The sequence below is a fragment of the Eptatretus burgeri genome, chromosome 7 (genome assembly GCF_056783735.1).
Source record: "Eptatretus burgeri isolate ZD-2024b chromosome 7, Ebu_testis_v1, whole genome shotgun sequence".
NCBI lineage: Eukaryota > Metazoa > Chordata > Myxini > Myxiniformes > Myxinidae > Eptatretus > Eptatretus burgeri.
Window position 1 is genome coordinate 14,560,790 of NC_140967.1, and position 22,500 is coordinate 14,583,289.

General features: G+C 44.8%; 1 protein-coding gene across 5 annotated transcripts in view; it reads left to right on the forward strand.

Moving 5' to 3' along the window:
- LOC147022718 (calpain-9-like) overlaps positions 1-22,500 on the forward strand; it is a 151,090-nt gene that overhangs the window by 32,322 nt on the left and 96,268 nt on the right. For all 5 annotated transcript variants that reach the window (XR_015059881.1, XR_015059882.1, XM_085887520.1 and 2 more), the window contains exons 2-3: positions 15,127-15,196; positions 19,137-19,255. Coding sequence is in view for 3 of the 5 variants with exons in the window: in XM_085887520.1 (XP_085743646.1) it covers positions 15,127-15,196; positions 19,137-19,255 (189 nt within the window). In the remaining 2 variants the exon portion in view is untranslated. The remainder of the gene's footprint in view (positions 1-15,126; positions 15,197-19,136; positions 19,256-22,500) is intronic.

Sequence of the window (22,500 nt, forward strand, 5' to 3'; positions counted from 1 at the left end):
TCCTGGTGCACATGGTGATGGATGGACACGGGCAAACGCAAACAAGGGCGAGCAGGCATGGGGTCATGGCAGAGGCAGGCAAACAAGGCATGGCAAGGCAAGTCCATGCAGAACAGGCAGCTGCAGCACAACAGGCCGGCAGGTGAAGCTGGCCGGCCTCTGTTGTGGTTCCATCAGGTCTTGAGGGAGTGCGGTGGTGCCGGTCGCTCTGAAGGCAGGCTCGAACCTAGCCTACTGTTTCCCCCCACTCTGTCGCCTTTGCATGTCTCCGTCCATACCCACTCCCTTAATTTGCCACACAACACAAAAAAATTTAGTCCCTCTTTATTTTTATTATTTTTACTTCCCTTTTATAATTGTCTCCCGAACCCCCTTTAATGTCCTTGTCTGGCTAACCTATCCTGTCAACCTAGCCTACTCCCAACCCCTACGTTCCCTCTCTGGAGGGGAATAGGGAGAGACTAGCGTCCTGTCTCGAGACCCAAAAAAGCCTCAGAATGGCCTCCTCAGAGTTCAGCGATCTACCAAGGTGGGTCCAGCGGCCTACAACGAGCGAAGGGATGGATGGTGTGAAGGGGTACATCTCCTAACTACCCTAACATTTATTACACCTGAAACTACCCCAGGGCTTTCCAAAAACGCCTCATACTTTAAAACTATCGTTTCTATAAACCATGATTTCCGTCGTCTGTGTTGGTGTCCATTATAAATTTGGGCCTCGCCCTCAAATTTTCATTTTTGTCCTCGCACAATTTCCTGGCTGGGCAGCGTGGCTCAACTGGCAGGAACTCCCAATCTGCCGAACTCCAACCATGGCACCCCCAGGCCCGCAGGCTGCCTCCGAGCCTAGCTGCTCCCTACTACCTGGGGGGTTGCCCTCTCTGGCATTGCCCCCCTCCGATGCCCACGTGGCGTGTTGATTCCCCGGGTCCCTTTCCGAGGGTCGCCCGTGCCCACTACACTGCCCCCGTGACATTCTGGCGCTACAGGTCCCGTTTCTGACGGGTCACCCGTGCCCACGACACTATCCCGGCCCCTCTTGGGCCCTTGGCCTACTCTGGCCGACTAGTCCGGTGCCTGGGGTGCCCACTAAACAAATACTCAACTTTCCAAAGCCACGCTCCCAGCCGGTCCATGAACTCTTGCACCCCTCCAAACGGGTTTCGTGCCTTCTCTCGACACAAACAACAAAACGACCTCCTGTTAGTAAATTTGAATAACCCACTAGCTAACATTAAACTGACCCCGGAGACACTTGGGTGGGAATCACTCCTCCCCCCAACCAGTCATTCGCACCATGCATACCACATTCGCTCCACTGGCACACTTGGGCCCACTGTACCACACTCTTTCCTCACACACTTTCCATTTCACAACTCACACCAACACTCCACACTGCCATCCTTCTAACTAAATCCCCTGACTAACTCGTTCTCCCTCGTCATCCCTTATTCTCATGCACGTTCCATTTACTCTACGTAGCTAAGCTACGTCCCCTCTACACATTTCCATGTCTGTCCATGTCTCCAAAAATCCAAAAATTTCCATTTCCTCAATCTAAACTCAAATCCCTCTAACTAATCCATTCCACAGGCTCCATGAGGAACAACCAACACATGTCCCCATGAAGCCGGTCTAACTATCGCTAACCCATCCCCCTAACTAGTCGTTCCTGTGCCCCCTAAGCAAGGGGGGGAGTCTTCCACCCCTTGCCCAGGGAATCCTGTTCACCTGAAGCGAGGCTTGCTTTATTTTTTCATGCGTGCACCAGCGCGGAAACTCGCAAACTGCGCTCCTTTCCCCGTGACGTCATGGCAGCTGTTCGCGTTTCTCGCACCTCGTCCCTTATCGGACGGCACCATCCGGCAGGGATTTTCCCTCCTGCCGGATTCCAACCCTGCAGCCACGACGTCATTTTGCGCATTAAAAGCAAGCCTCGCATTTCGAGGGGTTCCCCACACGAGCACATGTGCTCTGCTCGTTGGAGCTTCACACACACGCTCGCCTGGAAAACCCATCCGGTCCAAATCCATTATCCAGCCTACCTTCTGTCCGTCCGTGGGATCGGCAAATCTACCGCGTGCGTTTGCGGACCAGGCTTCACTCTCGCAGGCGTGCACGTGGCGGCCTCGTGCGTAGCACAGCACGGACCCCGCGCGCGCTGCCATGCAAACCCGGCACGGTCCACAATGCAGCTACGGCCGCTACTCGGCCTTTGTCCACCGTCAGGCACCGTCGTCGTCGCACTCTTGCGCACAAACTCCCACGTGCCACGACGCTCACACACCTCGCCATGACACTCGGACATGCGGTTGCATGTTCGCGCATTCCAACCGCCATCTCCCTCACATACAGCACTCTCACACACACGGTCTCTCTCACACATCGCCTTTCACTCACACACACCATACTACTCACACACGGGGAATCGCTTTCACACGCCATAACACTTACACAAGGGGTTTCACTCACACAATGCGTGCTTTCAGCACGCATTTCGCCACACTCGTAACCACACACACCGGGACGACGATGCTGGGGATTTGCGCTACCTCAAGCGCTCCCGGGGTCTCCAAACCCCCCAAGCTCCACGTGCACCCGTGAACAGCACTCGCCCCCTCTACCTCCCAAGGCTCGACCGGACTCTCCTCGTCGCGATCCCCCTCAAGGGGGCACAGTCCCTCCCTCGTTCCCGAAGGAGGCCATCCTGCTGCTTGCATTGGGTCCCAACACATTCCACCAGCTCACCCCTATTGTCCTCCACTACCTCTGTGTGTGTGTGTGTGTGTGTGTGTGTGTGTGTGTGTGTGTGTGTGTGTGTGTGTGTGTGTGTGTGTGTGTGTGTGTGTGTGTGTGTGTGTGTGTGTGTGTTCGTTTTTACTTTCTTCCACCCCGTCCAATTCATCCTCTATCTCCCGTGTCTCTGTTTCCCTGACTATTTGCGTTTCCGTCACCTTGTTCGTTTCCTTCGTCTCCACTATTATTTCTGTCGTCATCACCTCGTGTCTCGTCTTACACATTTCGGTCTCCCCTTTTAATTTTTCCCTCTCCGTCACCGTCACTCTCTCTGCCGTTACTAGTCTCGCCCAACAAGTCTCCCGTATTATTTTGTCCTCCACCGCGGGACCGACACAGTCCACACTCCCCCTCAGCTCGCTCGCTCCAGCACGTGGCGCCGCCAATTTGAGCTCCACTGTCCGCATTTCGCTCCTCGCAACCGCCATTATTGCCTTTTTGCCCAGCTCGGAGATTCAGCCTCATGCGCTGCATTTCACCCCGCATTTCTTTAATTTCGTTTCCCATTTGTTGCACATTCGTTTTCATGTCATCTTTTGTGGCCATGTTATCCTTCATCTCTTTTATAGACTGCATCATCTGCATCAACATTCCCCCCACTTGGCTGATAGCCGACCCCGACGAAGCTGAAGCGCCTCGGTCGGTCGCGGTTTTGCTGGGGGCCGGGAGAGATTTTGACAGAGGAGGGGAGGGGTGTCATACACCGCGGTCCCCGCAGCTGCGCCCATTGTGGACTCTGCATTTATTTGTGGGAAATAGTCAACCTGCATAATGGGAGTGTCCTGCATGGTCAGTTCGCCCTGAGCCATGATTTCTAACATTTCTAAATTCATTACCCCCTGCTCCCGCTCGCCTTGAACTGCCATCTTGCTTCTCGGAAAAATTTAAAAAGCTCGTAATTTAATGGAACCGGAGGGTCGCCTCGCATACCCTTGATCCGATTCTGTTAATTTAGTGTGGAGGGGATGAATCTGTACCCCACGTCCTGACACCAGTGTTGTAGATTTCCCGCCCGTCAGCGTGCGAACGACCACGTCTAACCAATAGCAGTCGCTTCGCCCACCAAACGGACAATCCAGTCGTGACTTTCTGGAACAACGCCACAAAACAGTCACGGGTGGGTTTTTAATCCCACCACGGCCCAGTCCGTATTCTACCCGCGTGAAATAGGGTCAATCGCCGAATATCGATATACCGAAGTACCCACGCGGGTAACCTACTGAGGGACCATACCTCGGCGAGGGCCTGCTTGGACACAAACAGTTTAAGCGGTCCGTTCTGTTCTGGGATAACCGAGCGGGTATTATCGCCAGACCTCGCCGGACCCGATTCTATTTATCGGTTATTTAAAAACCAACTATATTCCGAGTGCAAGATGGGGCAGTTCAATGAGGGAATGGATGCAACGAACAGGTTTACATTCACACAAGCACATTTATTATGATAAAGTACGTATGCATTTATACAAGGCAAAACACGTATGCAATTATACAAGCAACAAAAGCACGACAAAAGCACTACAACCGTCTACTTATTATGTACAGTCACACTTAACAGCAGTTCCTACTTATTAGACGGGCCCATGGACACACGTACGCACACACACACACCCAAGAAATGGTGGCAGAGTCCTTTAATAACGAGCTCCAGCTCTGAGGACAGGTGAGCTGAAACCCAGAGCCTATCTCGAACCTCTCCACCTCGTGTGGTCTTCAAGTTCTTCGGACCTGGGCTCCAAAGAGAGCAAGCTGGATCCAATCGCCGAGCCGCGATCCTTCCCGAGTTCCCGCGAATCCTCCCGTGCTTCTCAACACGTGCTGGTGAGACGAGGCGCCGATCCTTCCCGTCGATACGTCGCTTCCCCGAGGAACCACCTCCCGCGCTTCTCAACATGTGCTGGTGAGATGAGGCGCCGATCCTTCCCGTCGATACGTCGCTTCCCCGAGGAACCACCTCCCGCGCTTCTCAACATGTGCTGGTGAGACGAGGCGCTGATCCTTCCCGTCGATGCGTCGCTTCCCCGAGGAACCACCTCCAAGAAGAGGTCGATGAGTCGCACCAAGCCGGGAATCAAAATGGAGAACAAAGAGCTCCACAAACCAAGAAGAAGAAGAAGAAGCCACCATTCGCAGCTCGAGCCAAGCAACAGGCTCAACTTCCTTCCAAAACAAAGCAGCTCGAAGCAAAAAGCCAAACAGAAACAGAAGCCGAAGCCAAATAGAAGCCGAAGCTCACTGAACCAACAAAGCAAAAAACCTCCAAAAAGCCTCCTCCCGAGCCAGGCCTCAGCCGAAGCTCACTGAGCCAGCCGAAGCAAAAAGCTTCTGAAGGCCTCAACCCTAACCCAAGCCAAACAGGACCCGAAAGTCTGCTGAACGACTACTCTCTACCGAAGCAAAAAGCTTACTAACGAAGAACAAAGGAAGGATCTCGTCCTTATCCTTCTCCGCCCTTCTCCCGATCCCGGCGTGACTCATGCCCTCGTGCTCCACCCCCCCCCCGCTCAACCATGGGTGGGAGGGAGTTGTTGAGTCATGAGTCACGGGGCGGCAGGATTCTTCTTCCTCTTCGCGGAAGAGGGGGAGGGATGTCTCCATTGTTCGTTTCCTAACTGTTAAATCGATCCGCAGTGCATCTAATCGTTTTCTGAACATTTAAACAATGGAAGGTGAGCTATCTGGGGAACAAGCACTTATCGACATAGCTGACTAAAGTATCCTGTATGTTGTGTGCAATCGAATTCCCAAATTCGGAACAATATCTATACCTCGATGCGTAGTTTCTGCATGTGGATAAGACTAGCGGGCAACCCCGCCCCCAGGTGGGAGTAGCCATGTAAGGTGACACGAGGTGGGGAAAGCATGTGATAGACACCACACCGTAATCACCTATATTTCACCATAGCCACCAATGTTGTAATCACCACTGTGAGAGATAAGATAATACTCGATGAGGAACGTGTGTGATTTGCCACACTAACTCAATGGACAATTGTTTGCCTGACGTGGATAGACGCAATACCAATAGACATGAATAATGATGCTGGGAAAATGGTCACACACAAATGGTCACTTCCGCGATCAACTTTTGAACAAATAATGGCAACAGAGGTACAGATACACAACCTGTATTTATTACCTCCACCACTGAAGCAGTTATCTCAAAATGTTATGATGGATTTGGATGAAATTTGCTGGACCGTTTGGGTTTGTGATAAGGACAAATTGATTCAATTTTGGTGAAGGTCCAGTTCCGAATCCACATACTAGAATTAAAAAAAAAAGATTTTCCACCACTGAGAGATAGGGCTAAAAATAATATATGGCACAATATCTTAAAAAGTTGTGGACGGATTCAGATGAAACTTGGTAGAGAGGTTGGGTGTGTGGCATGAACTAATTGATTCGTTTTTGTTGACGATTCAGATCAGGATGGATATATATATATATATATATATATATATATATATATATATATATATATATATATATATATATATATATATATATATATGCCTGGTGTTGGCGCAGTGGTTAGGGCAGTGGCTTGGGATCCAAAAGGTCCTGAGTTCAAGCCCCGTTGGGCCACTGAATTAATACACCAGGGGGTTGACTCAGCCTGTCATCCTTCCAAGGTCGGCGAAATGAGTACCAATATACTGGGCCGGTGTATACCCCGGTTAAAATAGGTGTACCATATCCCTGTGTCGTAAGAGGCGACCAGGGTTGCGTCAGGAAGGGCATCCGGCGTAAAACATGTGCCAAATCACAATGCGCATCATACGGATGATCCGCTGTGGTGACCCCTAACGGGAGCAGCCGAAAGAAGAAGAAGAAGAAGAAGAAGAAGAAGAAGAAGAAGCATGATATTTCAAAATATTACGGACGGATTTGGACGAAACTTGGTGGACACGTTGGGTGTGTGGCAGGGACGAACTGATTTGATTTTCGCTTAAGTACAGATGAAGATCCAGCTGATGAGTGTGATACAATACATAAACTGTTCAGCCTGGTGAAGGTATGCGGTCTACCGAGTACCGTTCTAGTTTCCCCCCACACACAAAGCAAAAAGCGGGGTTAAGCATTTGGTTCATGTCAGTCTGTCTATCCGTCTGTCTTATCAGTTTATGATCGAGGACCAACTTATTTAAATTGAATGTTATATTTTCTGAGCGAGTTGTTCGTGCTTCATCATCCTGTGCAAGTCATTTGTGCTCCATCTTTCTGAGTGAGTCGTTTGTGATGAAAACAATCCTGACTGCATGAGAAGTTTTAAGGTGTGGAGGGAGATGGACTACGTCCTGAAACAAGGAGATCTATTAACAGAAAATGAGGAAAGCCACTCGAGTCTCCATTATGAAGTTCTTCAAAAAAAACTCCCAAGCGAATCAGCCTACATTTCATCTTCTGAGCCTTCAACCTCAACTGGACAGGCTGCCACACCTGAATAGGCCTGCCACAAGCAATATGTACTGTATCTCACTACTCCAATCATGGTAACACTAATAAAAAGTAATTCATTTTATTGTTTTTATTTGTTATATGCTTTATTTATGCATTGTTTCCTGCTTTTTTGAGGTTTTTATGTTGGTCTTCAATCTTAAAAATACATGTTAAATATTGCCCCATAACACGTTTTTTGGATAGCACCGTATTTCATGGGAATGCATCCCACGCGTTACATGAAGGTCACCTATATTTGGCTCCATTCATTGTTCCCTCTATCCTTGCAAGTCTCCCATTCCCTGTCGTTGAAAAGCATCCCCATAGTATGATGCTGCCACCACCATACTCAGCTGTAGGGATGGTGTTAGATGAGTGAAGAGCTGTGTTCAGTTTCCACCAGACGTAGTGCTTTGCATTCAGGCCAAAGAGTTCAATTTCCATCTAATCAGACCACAGACTCTTTCACATGCCGTATTGCAAACTCCCGGCATGCTATCATGTATGTTTTTCTCCGGAGTGGCTTCCATCTGGACCCTTTCCCAGAATGCCAAGACTTGTGAAGTGCTACAGAGATGATTACCCTTCTGGCAGATTCTCCAATCTCAGCCAAGGAACTCTGTAGTTCTGTCAGAGTGGTCATTGTGTTCTTGGTCCTTTACCTGACCAAGGTCCTTTTTGCATGGTTGGTCAGATGGCCAGCTCAAGGAAGAGTCTGTGGAGTTCCATATTCATTCCATTTCCTAATGATGTTGCTCACTGTGCTCTTGGGAACTTTCAACACACAAGAAATTGCTTTATCCCCTTTCCCATATCTATTCCTCACAATTATATCTCGGAGTTCTATGAACAGTTCCTTGGACTTCATGGTGGAGTTTCTGCTCCGACATGCACTGTCAACTGTGGGACCTTATCTAGAAAGGTGTGTTTCTTTCTAAATAATGTCCAATCAATTTAATTGGCCACAGGCGGACTCCAATCAATTTGTAGAGACATCTCAAGGATGATCAAAGGAAATTAGATGCACCTGAGCTCAAGTTGAAGTGTCATAACAAAGGAGTTGAATACTTATTGACTCAACCCATTTCAGCTTTTCATTTTTCATTAATTTGTAAAATTTCTAAAAACACGTTTACATTTTTTCATTCTGGGGTATTTTGTATGGATTGTTGACAAAAGTTTGATCAATTTTATATTCAGGCTGTAACACAACAAAATGTGACAAAAGTCGAGGGGTTTGAATACTTTCTGAAGGCACTGTATAATATTGTCTTCATCGCATTGCTTTGCATTGCATTGCATTCTCGGAATAATTTGGATCTCTGGACGATCGGGATGGTTGATCAAACAGTAATGTTGAGCCATTTGTGGAAATGTGAGAGAAATTCAAAGAGCTCTTGTTGCTGAATTGCATATGCCAACAAGAAGAAGAAGGAGAGAGAAAGAGCAGATGATTGGATGCGACCAAGAGAACCTCGCTGCTCTCACCCTTGGATGATGTCAGTCAGCTAGCCAGACCTTCCTTTTCCAGAGGAGTTCAACTTTCTGAGAAGTGTCTTTGTTCAAATGGCATGCATAATGTGAATATACTTTCCCTGTGGGGAGGGAAGCAGGGGTTTTGGAGGAGGGCACACAAATTGTGCATTGTGTTCACATGTCATTTGAGGAAGAAATAAATTAGAGACAACCTCACAAAGTTTAAATTGTTAAAACAGCCAGAACTGTGCCAGAAATTGAGTAAAACATTGTGAAAGCTTGTTAACACCAACACTCGAAAAGATGAACAACACATCTCATCAAGTCAAATTTTACAAGACATGTGATGCAAAAAGAGGAAGTGATTTGCAAGACTGAGCTGTGTAATAACAATAATAATTTTAATTTTGTACAGTGCTCATAACATTTGATAAAACACCTCAGTGCACTTTATATACAATTAAATACTACTACAATGGCACTCGGTAGAGGGCATACCTCCACCAGGCTTAACATTCAATGTTTTGTATCCCACTGATAAGCTATTGTCAGGTCAGGCCACATCAGATCTGTGATTTGCTACAGGTATCATGTAAACCTGTATGAACCTGTTTCATGTTCGGGTTGTTGGTGACTAAACCGACTCCCCCAAAAGGTTTCCTGGTGAGGAGGGTGCATGATATGGACACCCCGCAGGATTAAAAACAAAACCTGTCAAAGGGTGGAGGAGATCCTTGAGAGCCAACGGCCATCCATATCTCGTGCCCAACTGTTTCTGCAAATGTTCTCCTGCAGTTGGGTTACTTTTTTTTAGGAGGTGGGTGGCAAGATTTGCACTCCAGCCACCGTAAAACCCTTCACTCCGCAAAACATAAGAAAACCGCAAAGAAAATTGTACCTCCTCCGTGGGAGTACCTCCTATGCAACTGCCTTCCGCCAGACAACTCACCCGATGACGGGATGGGGGCAAATCCTTCGGGACCCCCACTCTTTGCTGAAAGGAGGAAAACCACGAGGTAACCTTCCCGGGTTGGATTGCAGTAGTGTGTGTCGGCGTGGTGCTGAGGTGTCGTCCACCAGACTATGGTGTCCTTGGGTTCACCTGAGGTGGTCCCTTCAGGTGGGTGCCTGCAATTATCACCTGTTTCCACTATCCCTCAGAGAGGATGATCACCTGTTTCTGTTATTATCTCAGCTCAAGCATTTGAACGATGGTATTGCAGCACTCTCTGAGGTTCGGAGACAGGATAGTGGCGAGATCATCAGGGGTGGTTATACCCACATTTGGTCTTGTCGCTCTGATGGTAACCATGCCCAAGGAGTTGCTGCTGCTGTGTCGAATAAGGTGACTCCAATGATAATTTAGGTAACACTGGTCAAAAAGTGGATAATGAGATGAAAGATTCGTCACTCCTTGGGTGTCGTTTCCCTGGTCTCTGTATATGCTCCGACTGAGGTGAGTGATCTCACCTTGAAGGATGAATTCCATGCCATGCTCGAGTCTATGGTTGAGCAGTGCCCCAGGCGAGATACTCTTCTCGTCTTGGGGGATTTCAATGCATTGACTGAAACTGACAGGGATGGTTATGAGACATGTGTTAGTCCCAACGGGTCTGGAACTATGAACCAGAATAGCACTAAGTTCCTTGACTTTGCAAGAAGTCATGACTTAGGGTGGCCGGTTCATGGTTTCAGCACCCACAGTCTCATCGCTGAAATGGGTATTCCAACGCTGGTGGCATGGCAAAGTAGATTGACCATGTGCTCGTTGATCGTCGCTGGACAATGATCCAGAACTGCAGGGTCTACCAGAGTGCTCAGTTCCTCAATACCAACCACAGGCTTGTGGGAGCAACTCTGAAGTTGCAGTTTAACTCCGAGAAAATGGGACTATCCCAGCCTAGGTTGGATGTTCACAAGCTCAAGTGTGAGAGGGTAGCTGAGGAGTTTGCGAACAGGCTGAGTGGGGATTTGGGGGGCCTTACTGCTTTGGGGAATCCTGAAGAGTTGTGGAGTGCCTTCAAGACCACCATCCTTGATGTTGCCAGTGGATATCTTGGAACTCACCGTGGAGTGAAGACTAACTTTGTCCAATATCATTGACCAGAGTTGGCGGGCCAGGCTAAATGGCAGAACTCAGCTGTTCAGGGAGTTGAGGCATAAAACTGCACATGTGCTCGTGGAAATGCTGTAATCATGTCGTTGCATACAGTTCTGTGCTCTGCCTGGAAGATGGGCATCATCCCAACTGACTGGAAGAGGGGCCTTGTTGTCCCTCTCTGGAAAGGGAAGGGTGACCGCCAGGACTGCCACAACTACCAAGGGGGTGATGCTGCTCTCAGTGCCGGGCAAGGTCTTTGCTCGGATAATTCATGATAGGATTCGCCACCATCTGCATGAGTACCACGGTCCAGCAGAGTCAGGCCTTACACCAAAGAGTTCAACGATTGACCCTATCCTTGCTCTTCGGATCCTCACCGAATGCAGACAAAAGTTTTCGCAGGGGCTGCTTACAGACTACGTTCATCTCTGCAAAGCGTTTGATTCATTGAATTGGGATGCCCTCTGGAGGATTCTTGGTCTTCGTGGGGTGCCACCAAAACTGATCAATCTGATGTCTGAACTCTACTCTGGTATCGAGAGTGCTGGGAGATGTGGTGATACCATATCCAACTTATTTCCAGTTGTTGCTGAATTTTGTCAGGGATGTGTACTGACCCCATACTTTTCAGCGCTTGTTTGGACTGGATTCTGAGGAGAATATCAGAGAGATCAAGCTGCGGTGCACCGCATGGGAATGTGAAGATCTCTGACCTTGATTTCGCAGATGATGCAGTCATCTTTGCAGAGACTCTGGAGATCCTTTTGGGGGCCCTCGAGGTGCTGAATGAGGAGTCAGAGCCACTGGGATTATGGGTTTCCTGGGTCAAAACTAAGATCCAGGCTTTCAATGACATCTTGGGTTCTGCTATGTTCTGTGTTTGTTTGTGGTGAGTATGTTGATGTCACGGAGGGATTCACTTACATTGGCAGTGATATTCATTTCTCTGCTGGCTGTGAGCCGAGGTTAATCGACATCTGGGTCGGGCCTGGGGAGTCATGGATTCACTGGATCGTGGGGTGTGACACTGTCGGTTCCTGTGTGGGAGGACGAAAGTCAGAGTTTTCAGGTCCTTGGTTCTTCCAGTCTTGCTGTACAGATGTGAGACTTGGACTCTGACTTGGGATCTGAGATGATGACTTATTTCCTGTGGTCGGAGGTCTTTTTGGAGAATCCTCGGCTATCACTGGTCGGACTTTGTGTCCAACAAGCAGTTGCTGAGAGAGACTCAAATGAGATTTGTTAGCTGCATAGTCCGTGAGCATCAACTGCGGCTGCATAGACATGTTGCTCGTTTTCCTTATGCACATCCTGCTCACAAGATTCACTCAGTGAGGGAGCCTCGTGAATGGAGCAGGCCAATGGGCCAACCACGTGCCTCATGGTTGCAGCAGGTTGATCAGCATCTCAAGGAGATGGGGTTGGGCCAAGCATCTGCCTGGGGGATGGCCAGATGGAGGCCCCTGGAGTACCGACGGAAAGTGGACACAGCGATGCGCTGCTCCGTCGCATACTCCCATACCTAACCTGACCTGATAGGCCAGATGTGGATCCAGACCTGAACCGAAATCGGATCAACTTGTCCTTATTACCTACCCATGTCATCCACCAACTTTCATCCAAATTTCTCCCTCTCCTTTTTGAAATATCATGCTCTCTATTGTGTTTGGCCATGTATCTCAATGGTGAAGAATCACTGAGAAACTTAAATAATTCTCGTATCCGGATCCAGATCTTCACCACAATCTAATCAATTGGTCATTGTCACACACCCAACCTGTCCACCAAGTTTCATCCGAATCCATTTATAACGTTTTGAAATATGTTCAGAGAGACAAACAGAGGTGAAAACATAACCTCCATCCAACTTCGATGGCAGAGATAACAAGGTAAAAAGACATAAAATGTCGTAGCCCCTGTTGTTTTAGTAATTTTGTTGTATGGAGTTAAAGGGCTTGCCCATATTTATCGACTATACTAAAAAAATAGAATATGTTTGTATGTACGTGTGTTTGTTTGTTTGTTTGTTTGTTTGTTCGTCCTTTATAGGCAGCCGAACCGTTGGATGGAATGAGATGAAACTTGGCATGAGTGATCCTTGGGACATGTGAACGGACATGGGGGGGGGGGGGGGGGTCAAGGTCAAAGTCACCGGGTAACTTCAATTTCTCAATTTCGTCCGATCGAGACGGGACCAACGCCATTCGACAGATAATCAAAATTAAATGACACAGTTGATTGACGACATTCACTTCCGACTTCCGGTTTTCGAGTTATGACGTCATAAATTGACTAAAACGTCAATTTTTCATGTTTGTTTGTCCTTTATAGACGGCCAAACCATTGGATAGAATGAGATGAAACTTGGCATATGTGATCCTTGGGAACGGACATAAGGGGATCAAGGTCAAGGTCAAAGGTCACGGGGTCAAGGTCACCGGATAATGTCAATTTCTCAATTTCATCCGATCGAGACGGGACCAACGCCATTCAACAGATAACTGTACCCGCCCACTTTGCTAGTTACACCAAAAATAGCTGCCAGCCTACCAGTCGGCCATCTTTAATCAGATTGCAAAATAGCATGAAGATCACGTGTATGCCATGATGTACTGTGCTTGTATCAGGTGTGAATAAAATCGGACCATGCATGTCATCGAAATGGTTTGGGACACATTTAAGTCGCAAAATGGCCACCATCCGGCCGTCTTGGATCTGATCGTGAAAAAAAATAATGATGTGGAAATGCAAGCTATCATCCTTTATCTGTCCGGCAAGTTTGAACAAGATCGGTAAATGCATGTCTGGAGAAATGGGTGAGGACGTGTTCGATGCCGGGTTTTGTTACAACTAAAATGGCCACTGGTCTGCCAGTCAGCCATCTTTGATCAGATCGCAATTTAAAGTGAGGGGCACTTGTATTTCTTCATGTACTGTGCCTATGCCATGATTGAACAAAATTGGACCATGCATGTCTGAGAAATGCTTCGGGAGACATTTTTGTAACAAAATGGCCGCCAGTTGGCCATCTTGGATCTGATCTCAAAAAAAATGAAATGCTTATTTAAGCCATGTTTCTTTATCTGTGTGCCAAGTTTATACCACATCAGTAAATGTATGTCTGAGAAATGGTTGAGAACATGTTCATCATCAGGTTTTTTTTTTCATCGACAAAGACCGCCAGTCGACCATTTTGATTGCATCACGAAACAAAATGATGTGCATATGTATATCATCATGTGCTATCTTTTTGCCAAGTACAAATAAAATTGGCCCATACATGCCCGAGATCTGGTTGTGGATTCATGCATGCATGCACGGACAGGAAAATCGAGACCAAATCCATAAGCCCCTGTTTCAGATTAAGTCCAACAGGGGTTAATAAAACCATAATTTGCAGGAATACAAATACTCATTCCATAATCTACACAGTGAAGAAAAATTAAAAAGGTGTATAACACGTCTTTTCAGGAGCATCTACGTCAGTTGGCAAGAAATAGGCAAGAGAGGGCAGCGATGTGTAGAGCTGCTTTACTGCAGTTATGGGGATCAATGAAGAGGTCCGACAGGAACACAGCCAAGTGTCGAGTAGCAACGCTCAGCTGGCTCTCTATGTCGGGCCCACAACGATCTTTCACCTAAGAACTCCTCCTATCCTTACATCAAAATTGGCATCGCAACATGTGCTTGAAGGATATTAATGGGCAATAAAATACGAGGTTTTTCACCATCCAAGTAACTGCTCACCACACTCACTGCCCACAGAACTGCCGCTGGCTTCATCCAAAGCATGTGGAAGGAGTCTTGTGGTGAATGACGTTGTTTGCAGGGTGATGTTTTTGGTTTATCATGTAGCAGCTTCTGAGAAAAACGTCATTCCGAACGAGACTTGGGGAACTCAATGCAGCCCCGATGTCAAACCAACTCGATTACAATGTAAAGTGCATATGCAATTCGAAGAAAGCACCAGTGGTGCAATTCGTTCTCAATGGTGAAGCCAGCCGTCAATGGTGCACCCACACTCCCCTGCTCCTGCCAATCATACCTAATTGTAGTGTAAACTTGTTGTGAGCTGCTTCTCTCTTTTGGTTTCAATATTTGAGGAATTCTGTGTCCTTATCTCTTGTGTGCTGCACGATGTAAATACAATTCTGTTTTCTTTGGTTTTACAAATTCCCCTTTTAATTTGTGTCCCACTTCTCTTCTTACTCTTCTCCATCAATGGCAAGCTTCAGACATTGAAGGTTATGCACATCGTTAGGATTGAAAATCGTTTATATAGGATCATTATGGGATGCTGTTTGCCTGCAGGAAATCTGCTGTAATCCACAGTTTATTGTGAATGGTGCTACAAGAACAGACATCAAGCAGGGAGCACTGGGTACGTCATGCCAATTTCACCGCATAAGTATCACGTAGTCATGAGTATAATATCTAGCTCTGTTTATTTTCATGTTGATACATGATGCATTAACGATAGCCTTGACGAAACATGACCTTCTGCATGCGCTCATGGTGATCATCATCGCTCTTGTTAGTAAGCTAACTGTATTCAGTGATTGTTAATCATTAGTGCTTGTTAGTAAGCTTGCTGGAGTCAGCGCTTAAGTTTGTTAGTAAACTCGTTGACATTAGTATTTGTGAATGAGATTGGTGTCGTTCGAGAGCTGGTTGTCGTAAACATTTGCGAGTAGTTAATATTTATTTACTTTTGTATATAGAGTCAAGGCTCATGTAAGAGCAAGAGCACTGAAGGGATCAGGACCAACACAACAAAAGGAGCAGTTGAGAGATGGGTGGGACACCAACAACAGAGTTGAAGGACAAAATAGAGGGAGACTTGGACAAACAATAGGTGTGCAGAGGAATGAGAGGTGGAGAGGGGGGGGGAGCATGGGGTAGACAAGATGGATATACAGGGTGGGGCAGAGAAATGGGAGATTTAAAAAACCGATCTCCGCTATGCCAACATGATCGCAACTTTTTTGACTGATCAACTTGCTATTAGGTTTCCTCAAGTTAATAAGGCCAGTTGGTTTCAACCAGATGGCATGACGTCATACGGCCAGAGTGTTAATGGGTGCCATGCGACTACATTTTCATAACCACATCATCTGCAGGAATCATGACATTACTTGACCTCCAAGCTCCCCAGACTTGTCATCATGTGACTCTTTCATGGAGGCACTTAAGAAGCAAAGTGTATGTTCTTTGCCCACACAACATTGAAAAACTGAAAGAAAGACTTCGTCAAAAAAATTGCCGGAATTTATTTGGAGATGCTACGCTATGTCATGGGAAACATGCGTGGAAAACGAGAGGAATGCCTGTGCAGAGACGGAGGTCATCTCAAGGATCTGATCTTCAAGAAATAAAAGGCATGCTATGTACTTTAAGATGGCATATTTGTAATTTGGCAAATACATAATGTTTACTTAATTACTGAGTTTTTAACATCACCCGTTTCTCTGCCCCACCCTGTGTAAGGAAACTCTCAAGAAAGAAAAATTTGAAATTTGGAAGGAGGTGGGCTTGGGGGTTGGGGTTAAAGAGGGTAAAAAAGATAATGGTTTTGGATGGGGGATGATCTGAGAAGATGGTGAACAGCTGTCTTGAAGACCTGAAGGGAAGAATGAAATTTAAGAGAATGTGGAAGTTGAAATATTTGTTCGTAATCTCGCCTTTTTAAATACTTTTACTGCAGCTGACTGTAGTCAGTGTATGGTGCCTTTTTGTTAAGAAGAGCAAACGTAGTTCTTTCATTTAATGAGAACAAAAAGCCCTTTCATTCCCTGAGCCTCATTGTGGTGCTGTTACTCCAGTAATGAAATTGCTGTGAAAACTATTGTTTGTTTTTTCTCACATGTTTCTCGACCCAAAAATTTTGAAGCTTATAAAAAATCTTTTATGTAAACTGTGATTTATACTAATAACCATTGCTATTTGTTTTATGTCTTTTGTATTGTTACAGTTAGCATAGGTTTCAGAAGATTTTTACGTATATTTAGTATTTATCATATTTATGTCCAGTCTGTTTTGTTTTTAGTTTTTTTTTAATTTTTTTTCCAATTTAGATTTATCAATATCTAGGAGTTCATGTTTCTTTTGATTGTGTTTGTTGTGTCGATTCAGCAACCTAAGATCCAAAAGTCGTTTCTTTCTCTTTCAAATCGAGATAAAAGGACAAATTGTACGAATAAAGCCGTCCTAACAATGGAGTGATTTGTCCGTACGCATCCCGGGTGATTTTCTTGAGTGATCCTGAAGCAATACAAGCGTGAACCATTGAAGAACTGTAAGTAGTGTTTTCATTTGAATTTCAAATGCATTCACATCAATTCCCACATTTTTAATTGCATTTTAAAAAAAAATTGAATTCAAAAAAGAAATAGACTGAATCTGTTAATTTCTTCACCCCAAAACTTGATTAAAATATTTGACTCATCCTGATTGGTGGAGGGAGGTTTGGGGACAGTTGCATTTGAAGATCCAACCCCGTATGAATATTCTGAAAACCAGACGTAACATCACTGGCTTTGTAAGCGCAAAGACAACACCTTATTAAATCAACTTGTCACAGATCACAAGTCCCTATTCAACCTATTTCACCTATATTCATGTGCAAGTCCCACGTGACATAAACACTCGATTGTGACGTGGACCCGAAGCCACCTTTGGATGAAGTTGCTCATGACCCGGCATTCGCACGGATTCTTTGCTCCATTGTATTTCTGACTTCAGGCATTTCTTTACATTCCTGCTTTTGCGAGCAGAAATATGTGAACTCTTCACAGCAGATTGTGCTTTCACTTTTGGAGTGATTAAACTTTGATCTTGCATGACTTTGAAGCCATTAGGAGGCAGTGGATGATGCTGATTGTCTTGCTTGACTTTGAAGCTGATTGAGGATGGAGGCATGTTGTATTAGATCGAGCCCCCACGTGAAAGGTGTCAGTTGAGCAGAGTCGTCATATTGACGTTGTAGCACAGCAATGTGTCCACTCACCCCTAATTTGTAAAATTTCAAGGATAAAAACCACCATGGAAAAAATTATAAAAATGAAGGAACACAATTGCAATGTGGTTTATGTTTGAAAAATAAATCGATTTATATATATATATATATATATATATATATATATATATATATATATATATATATATATATATATATCTTCTTTCGGCTGCTCCCGTTCGGGGTCGCCACAGCGGATCATCCGTACGATCCGCATTGTGATTTGGCACATGTTTTACGCCGGATGCCCTTCCTGACGCAACCCTGGTCGCCTCTTACGACACAGGGATAATATATATATATATATATATATATATATATATATATATATATATATATATATATATATATATATATATATATATATATATAGTATAAAATATCGATGCTCATATAAGAGCTAAGAAATCATTACCTTCATCCACAAGGTTTAATCATTACTTTCAAGGTGCATCCATAAGAAGCTTGGGAAGGCAAATAATTTGCTGGATGTGTTATAATATTTGCCGAGGCCAAGGTCTTGCTATTTAATAGTTTGTAGCTTCACTTTGCCACCCCTTCATGCACCTCATACTTGTACTGGACTCAATTTTCTTTCTGAATCTCTTCAGGAACACCAGGACAGCTTTGACAAAGAGAGAATCATTTCAAATCGATGTGTAGAAAAAAGGTATCGGCTTCAAAGTCATGCAAGATGCGAGGAATGAAGATGCGAGGGCATGCTGGATGCAATAATGCCTCCTTGGAGATGGAGCTCCTTCCAATAATCATATTTGACTCATTGCATGCTGGGAAACACTCTGTGACTTGAAGGAAAGCCTGGTTAATGTTGGTGTATGAAAGACGACAGGAATTTAAATTTTCTTCTTCATTCGTAGGCAGCATGAGGCTGCGGGTTAGCATCATTGTCTGAGTGCGTGACTATGCAGCTGATGCAATGCCCTCTGTCAGTTAGGGTAGGAATTTGTAATTTGTTCATGGTGCCAGTGATAGTTCGCCTACTCTTCGCAAAGTACTCCATTGGATCTTTAACGTCCACCAACGAATGCTGGCAGATGGGATCCCGTTTAACATCCATTCGAGGGACGGCACACAAATTGATTAACTACCCTGCCTGTGAAACAGCAGGATGACAGTTTATATATAGCTGAGTCGGGATTCAAACTTATAAGTTTACAAACAACTTATAAGTGTGTGCCTGTGCCTCTCGGCCATCCTGTCAGCCCCTGAATTTAAAATGAGGAACATGTTATGACAACATCTCAATGTTTGGCTGAAGTCAAAGTTGGCATTTCTTTCTCTGCAGGAGATTGTTGGCTCCTTGCAGCCATTGCATCCCTCACTTTGCACCCTAAATTGCTGGCCCATGTGGTTCCTAATGGGCAAAGCTTTGGGGCAGGCTATGCAGGCATCTTCCATTTCAAGGTAAGGGCTGTCTGCTTATATTTCTTTCATTTCCATTCGTTCTGCTCATCTATACTCATTTTTTCCCCAGTTTTCCCAGTTTTTCCTGATACGCTTCTGGAATCACTTTAATGCCTGTCCAATCCCACATTTTGAATTGCATTTTGTTTTTAAATGTAGCAGTCAGGTGGCATGGCCTAACAATTGTGCATCTTCCCACATGTGTTTAGGAATATAATATATCAAATGATGTTAGACTTAGAGGCATCTGGAAAAAAAATTCCCGAGTGGCCATTTTCCAAGACATACACAAGATGGCTCCCAAAATAGTCAAACATCCATATACAGTATTTCCCTGTAAAGTAGAGCTTTGAATCTAGTTTAAAAGGCTAACTATAAGTTTTCATAGACAATGAATTTGTATCTTTAATTGTCGTACCATTCAGGATTGTGCTGAGGTGTCCAACAGTCACGATTTTCCAACATCGCAGCCAAAAATGTAAAAGCTCCAATATTTTTCTGAATCTTGCATGCAATGGTTGAGAAATTTCATTGATGAGGTATAAATGATGATATTTTGCTGTGCTGGAACAGTTTACATGGTTTTATCAAGCTTATGTAAAGGTAACTTGTGTAGCTGGAGAAATATGGCGTGAAGTCTCAAGGTTACAATTTAATGTGAGCAAATGGAAATATAGCATAAGCAATCGACAAGAGGAAATGTGACGAAAAGGGAGAGCAAAGGGATTCTGATACGTACTTTAACCATGCCAAGTCAGGGTGCGAACAGCGTGTAAAAATATAACTGTCACCAAGTGGAAAACAACAACTCTTCAACATCACATGACCACGAAGAGTATCATCAAATGACATCTGTAGACTCCATCAGAAATTGCTCCTTGAACCCCACTTGATGGGAAATAAATGACAATGTCCCAAAATAAAGTATTTTGACATTAATGCAGTGGATAATTTAAGCCGATATCCCCGACCACACAAACTATCAAGAACAAACCACATGCCCCACCGCAGAGCCTGGACTACCATCTACAGGATATACTATGGGATTGTATTTGCTCCCACACTTGGTGATGGCTGTTTTGGAGAATGGCCCTAGTTCATACATATTCTACTACACACCCTGTGGCAGTGGCACTTCATACCACATGTTTGAGATGAACTTCATCTTCTTCTTCATCTTTCATGTGGTCCGATCGTCGATCATTCAAGATGTAAACCCAGCAGATCTCAACTATTCTCAGGCCTGCTGATCAAGCTGTGCAAGAGAATTCCAACTTCCTACCAACTGGTGGATGGGACACTCTTCCACCAAGTGTTCTGCAGTCTGGAGCTCTCCACAATCACAGCTTGCTGTGTCAGCCAGGTTCCAGGTATACTTACAAGCCTTAAAGCATCCAATGCCTGTATGCAGTCTGTTGGGGTGGCACGACTCCTTTCTTGGAAGTCTGCAGCCAGCTGGAGAGGTGGAAATGGGGGACAAATGCTGAAGTCTGTCTTCAGATCACCTCGTTTTCCACTCTGAGAGGAGTCACTGTTGTCTTCTCTCTGAGCTGTCAGCCTCAATGTAAGACTGGGCTGCGTTGCTGAAATGTTTCATACTCTTGAGTTGTTGAGTTTGCAGTGGTTCGTGCATCTTGTATTATTGATGACAAGATAAATTTTATAAAACAAATTGATTATACTTTGAAATTTTATACCTTGATGAAGTAAACATGAGAGTTCAACCAATTACCTTTCTATATCACGTGCTCCATTGTTCAAGAAAGGTTGAGATACAAACCGCACAGTTCAACAACAAGGCACTCTTCAAAACATTATACTCTTGTCTGTGAGTCTCAGTTTTTAGGAACATTCTTCTTCACACAAACAGAGAGCGGTGAATTTGAAAGCATCTTTTTTTGTACTTGCAGGGAATAGTCTTCCATCAGGAAGCAACTCAGAATAGGTCTTGGAAGTTCCAGGCAGAGTTGTCCAGAGAGACTTGTATCGTCTTTTTACCCTTTACCCAGAGGTGTGGATTAAGCAATTGGTTCACTGTCTGTCAGACAGATGTCAGTCGATGATTGAGGGAACTACTTAATTACAATTAAATTTTATTTGTTGAATACTGTAGAACACAAATAGGAACACAAACCTGCAGTTTAGCAGTATGTTGGCTCTGAATTTGGCAAATTGTACGGGATGTTTGGAATCTTGTCCTGGGCACGCATGTGCACTTGTGGGAAAGCAATTGCTTCAGTCTGTCTATTAGTCTGGCAGTCATTAAAAATTGAACATCATTCCAAACAGGAAACTTGCTATTTTTAAAGATGTCATAAAGGACACAAACAACAGGCACGAGGAACTAATTAAACGTGTTCAGCAAGGTGATTTAAAAGAAGGTGCATCATCAGCGGGAAACTTCCGATTCAATGATTGTTTGTTTTTCTACAACCTTCAAAACGTTTATTTTATTTCAATTAAATTATATATTTGAACACTGTAGAACACAAATTGCCTTCTTTGCACTTCCAAAAACCTCTAGTTTACCATTGTTTAGCCAAAATAATACGCTGTCTCAACCAATCAAATTTGACGTGCTCTCTGAGGGTGGAGTGACAGCAAGATTCCGACAAAAACGGTGGCATCTCGTGATGCAACAATATAGATAACTTCATCCCAAATATTTCTTTGTTTAATGCATCATTTTCTCAAAGATCATTCAAAAATCCTCAGTTTCTCTGAGAAGAGTTGCCAGAAGGTTCAGCTCTTGACTTCCGTTTGACCCATTGGCTTCATGCCCATGTCATTTTTCTCAAGATTGTGCAGAGTAAGGGGTTCTATGAGTTCTACAGTTTTATTCTTAGTTCAGCCCTATGTATGAGAAAGAGAGGGAATCTCGGGTTGAGGAATTAGTGCCTGACCCCACACATGTTCTGCTTGAAATGCCGCTCTTCAGATATGCTGTTTCAATGATGCATCTCTTGTTGGTAGATTTGCTCTACTCAATTATTTCAGGCAAATAGTTTTCTCCAAGAAACACATACATTTGTGCATGCTTGTCCTTTTCATACAGTATTATGAAAAAATTATCGATTGCTTTTATGCTATATTCTGGAATGTCTTATGGAGCATGGGAGAAAATCAGGAGTGGTGTTTTTAATTCTGGCAGAGTTGTCCATGTCCTGCATGCTATTTTCTTCCCAAGCCCAATGAAGACTAACACTGTGTCGCATATTGTTAAGGATAAGAGGATGTCACGGCAG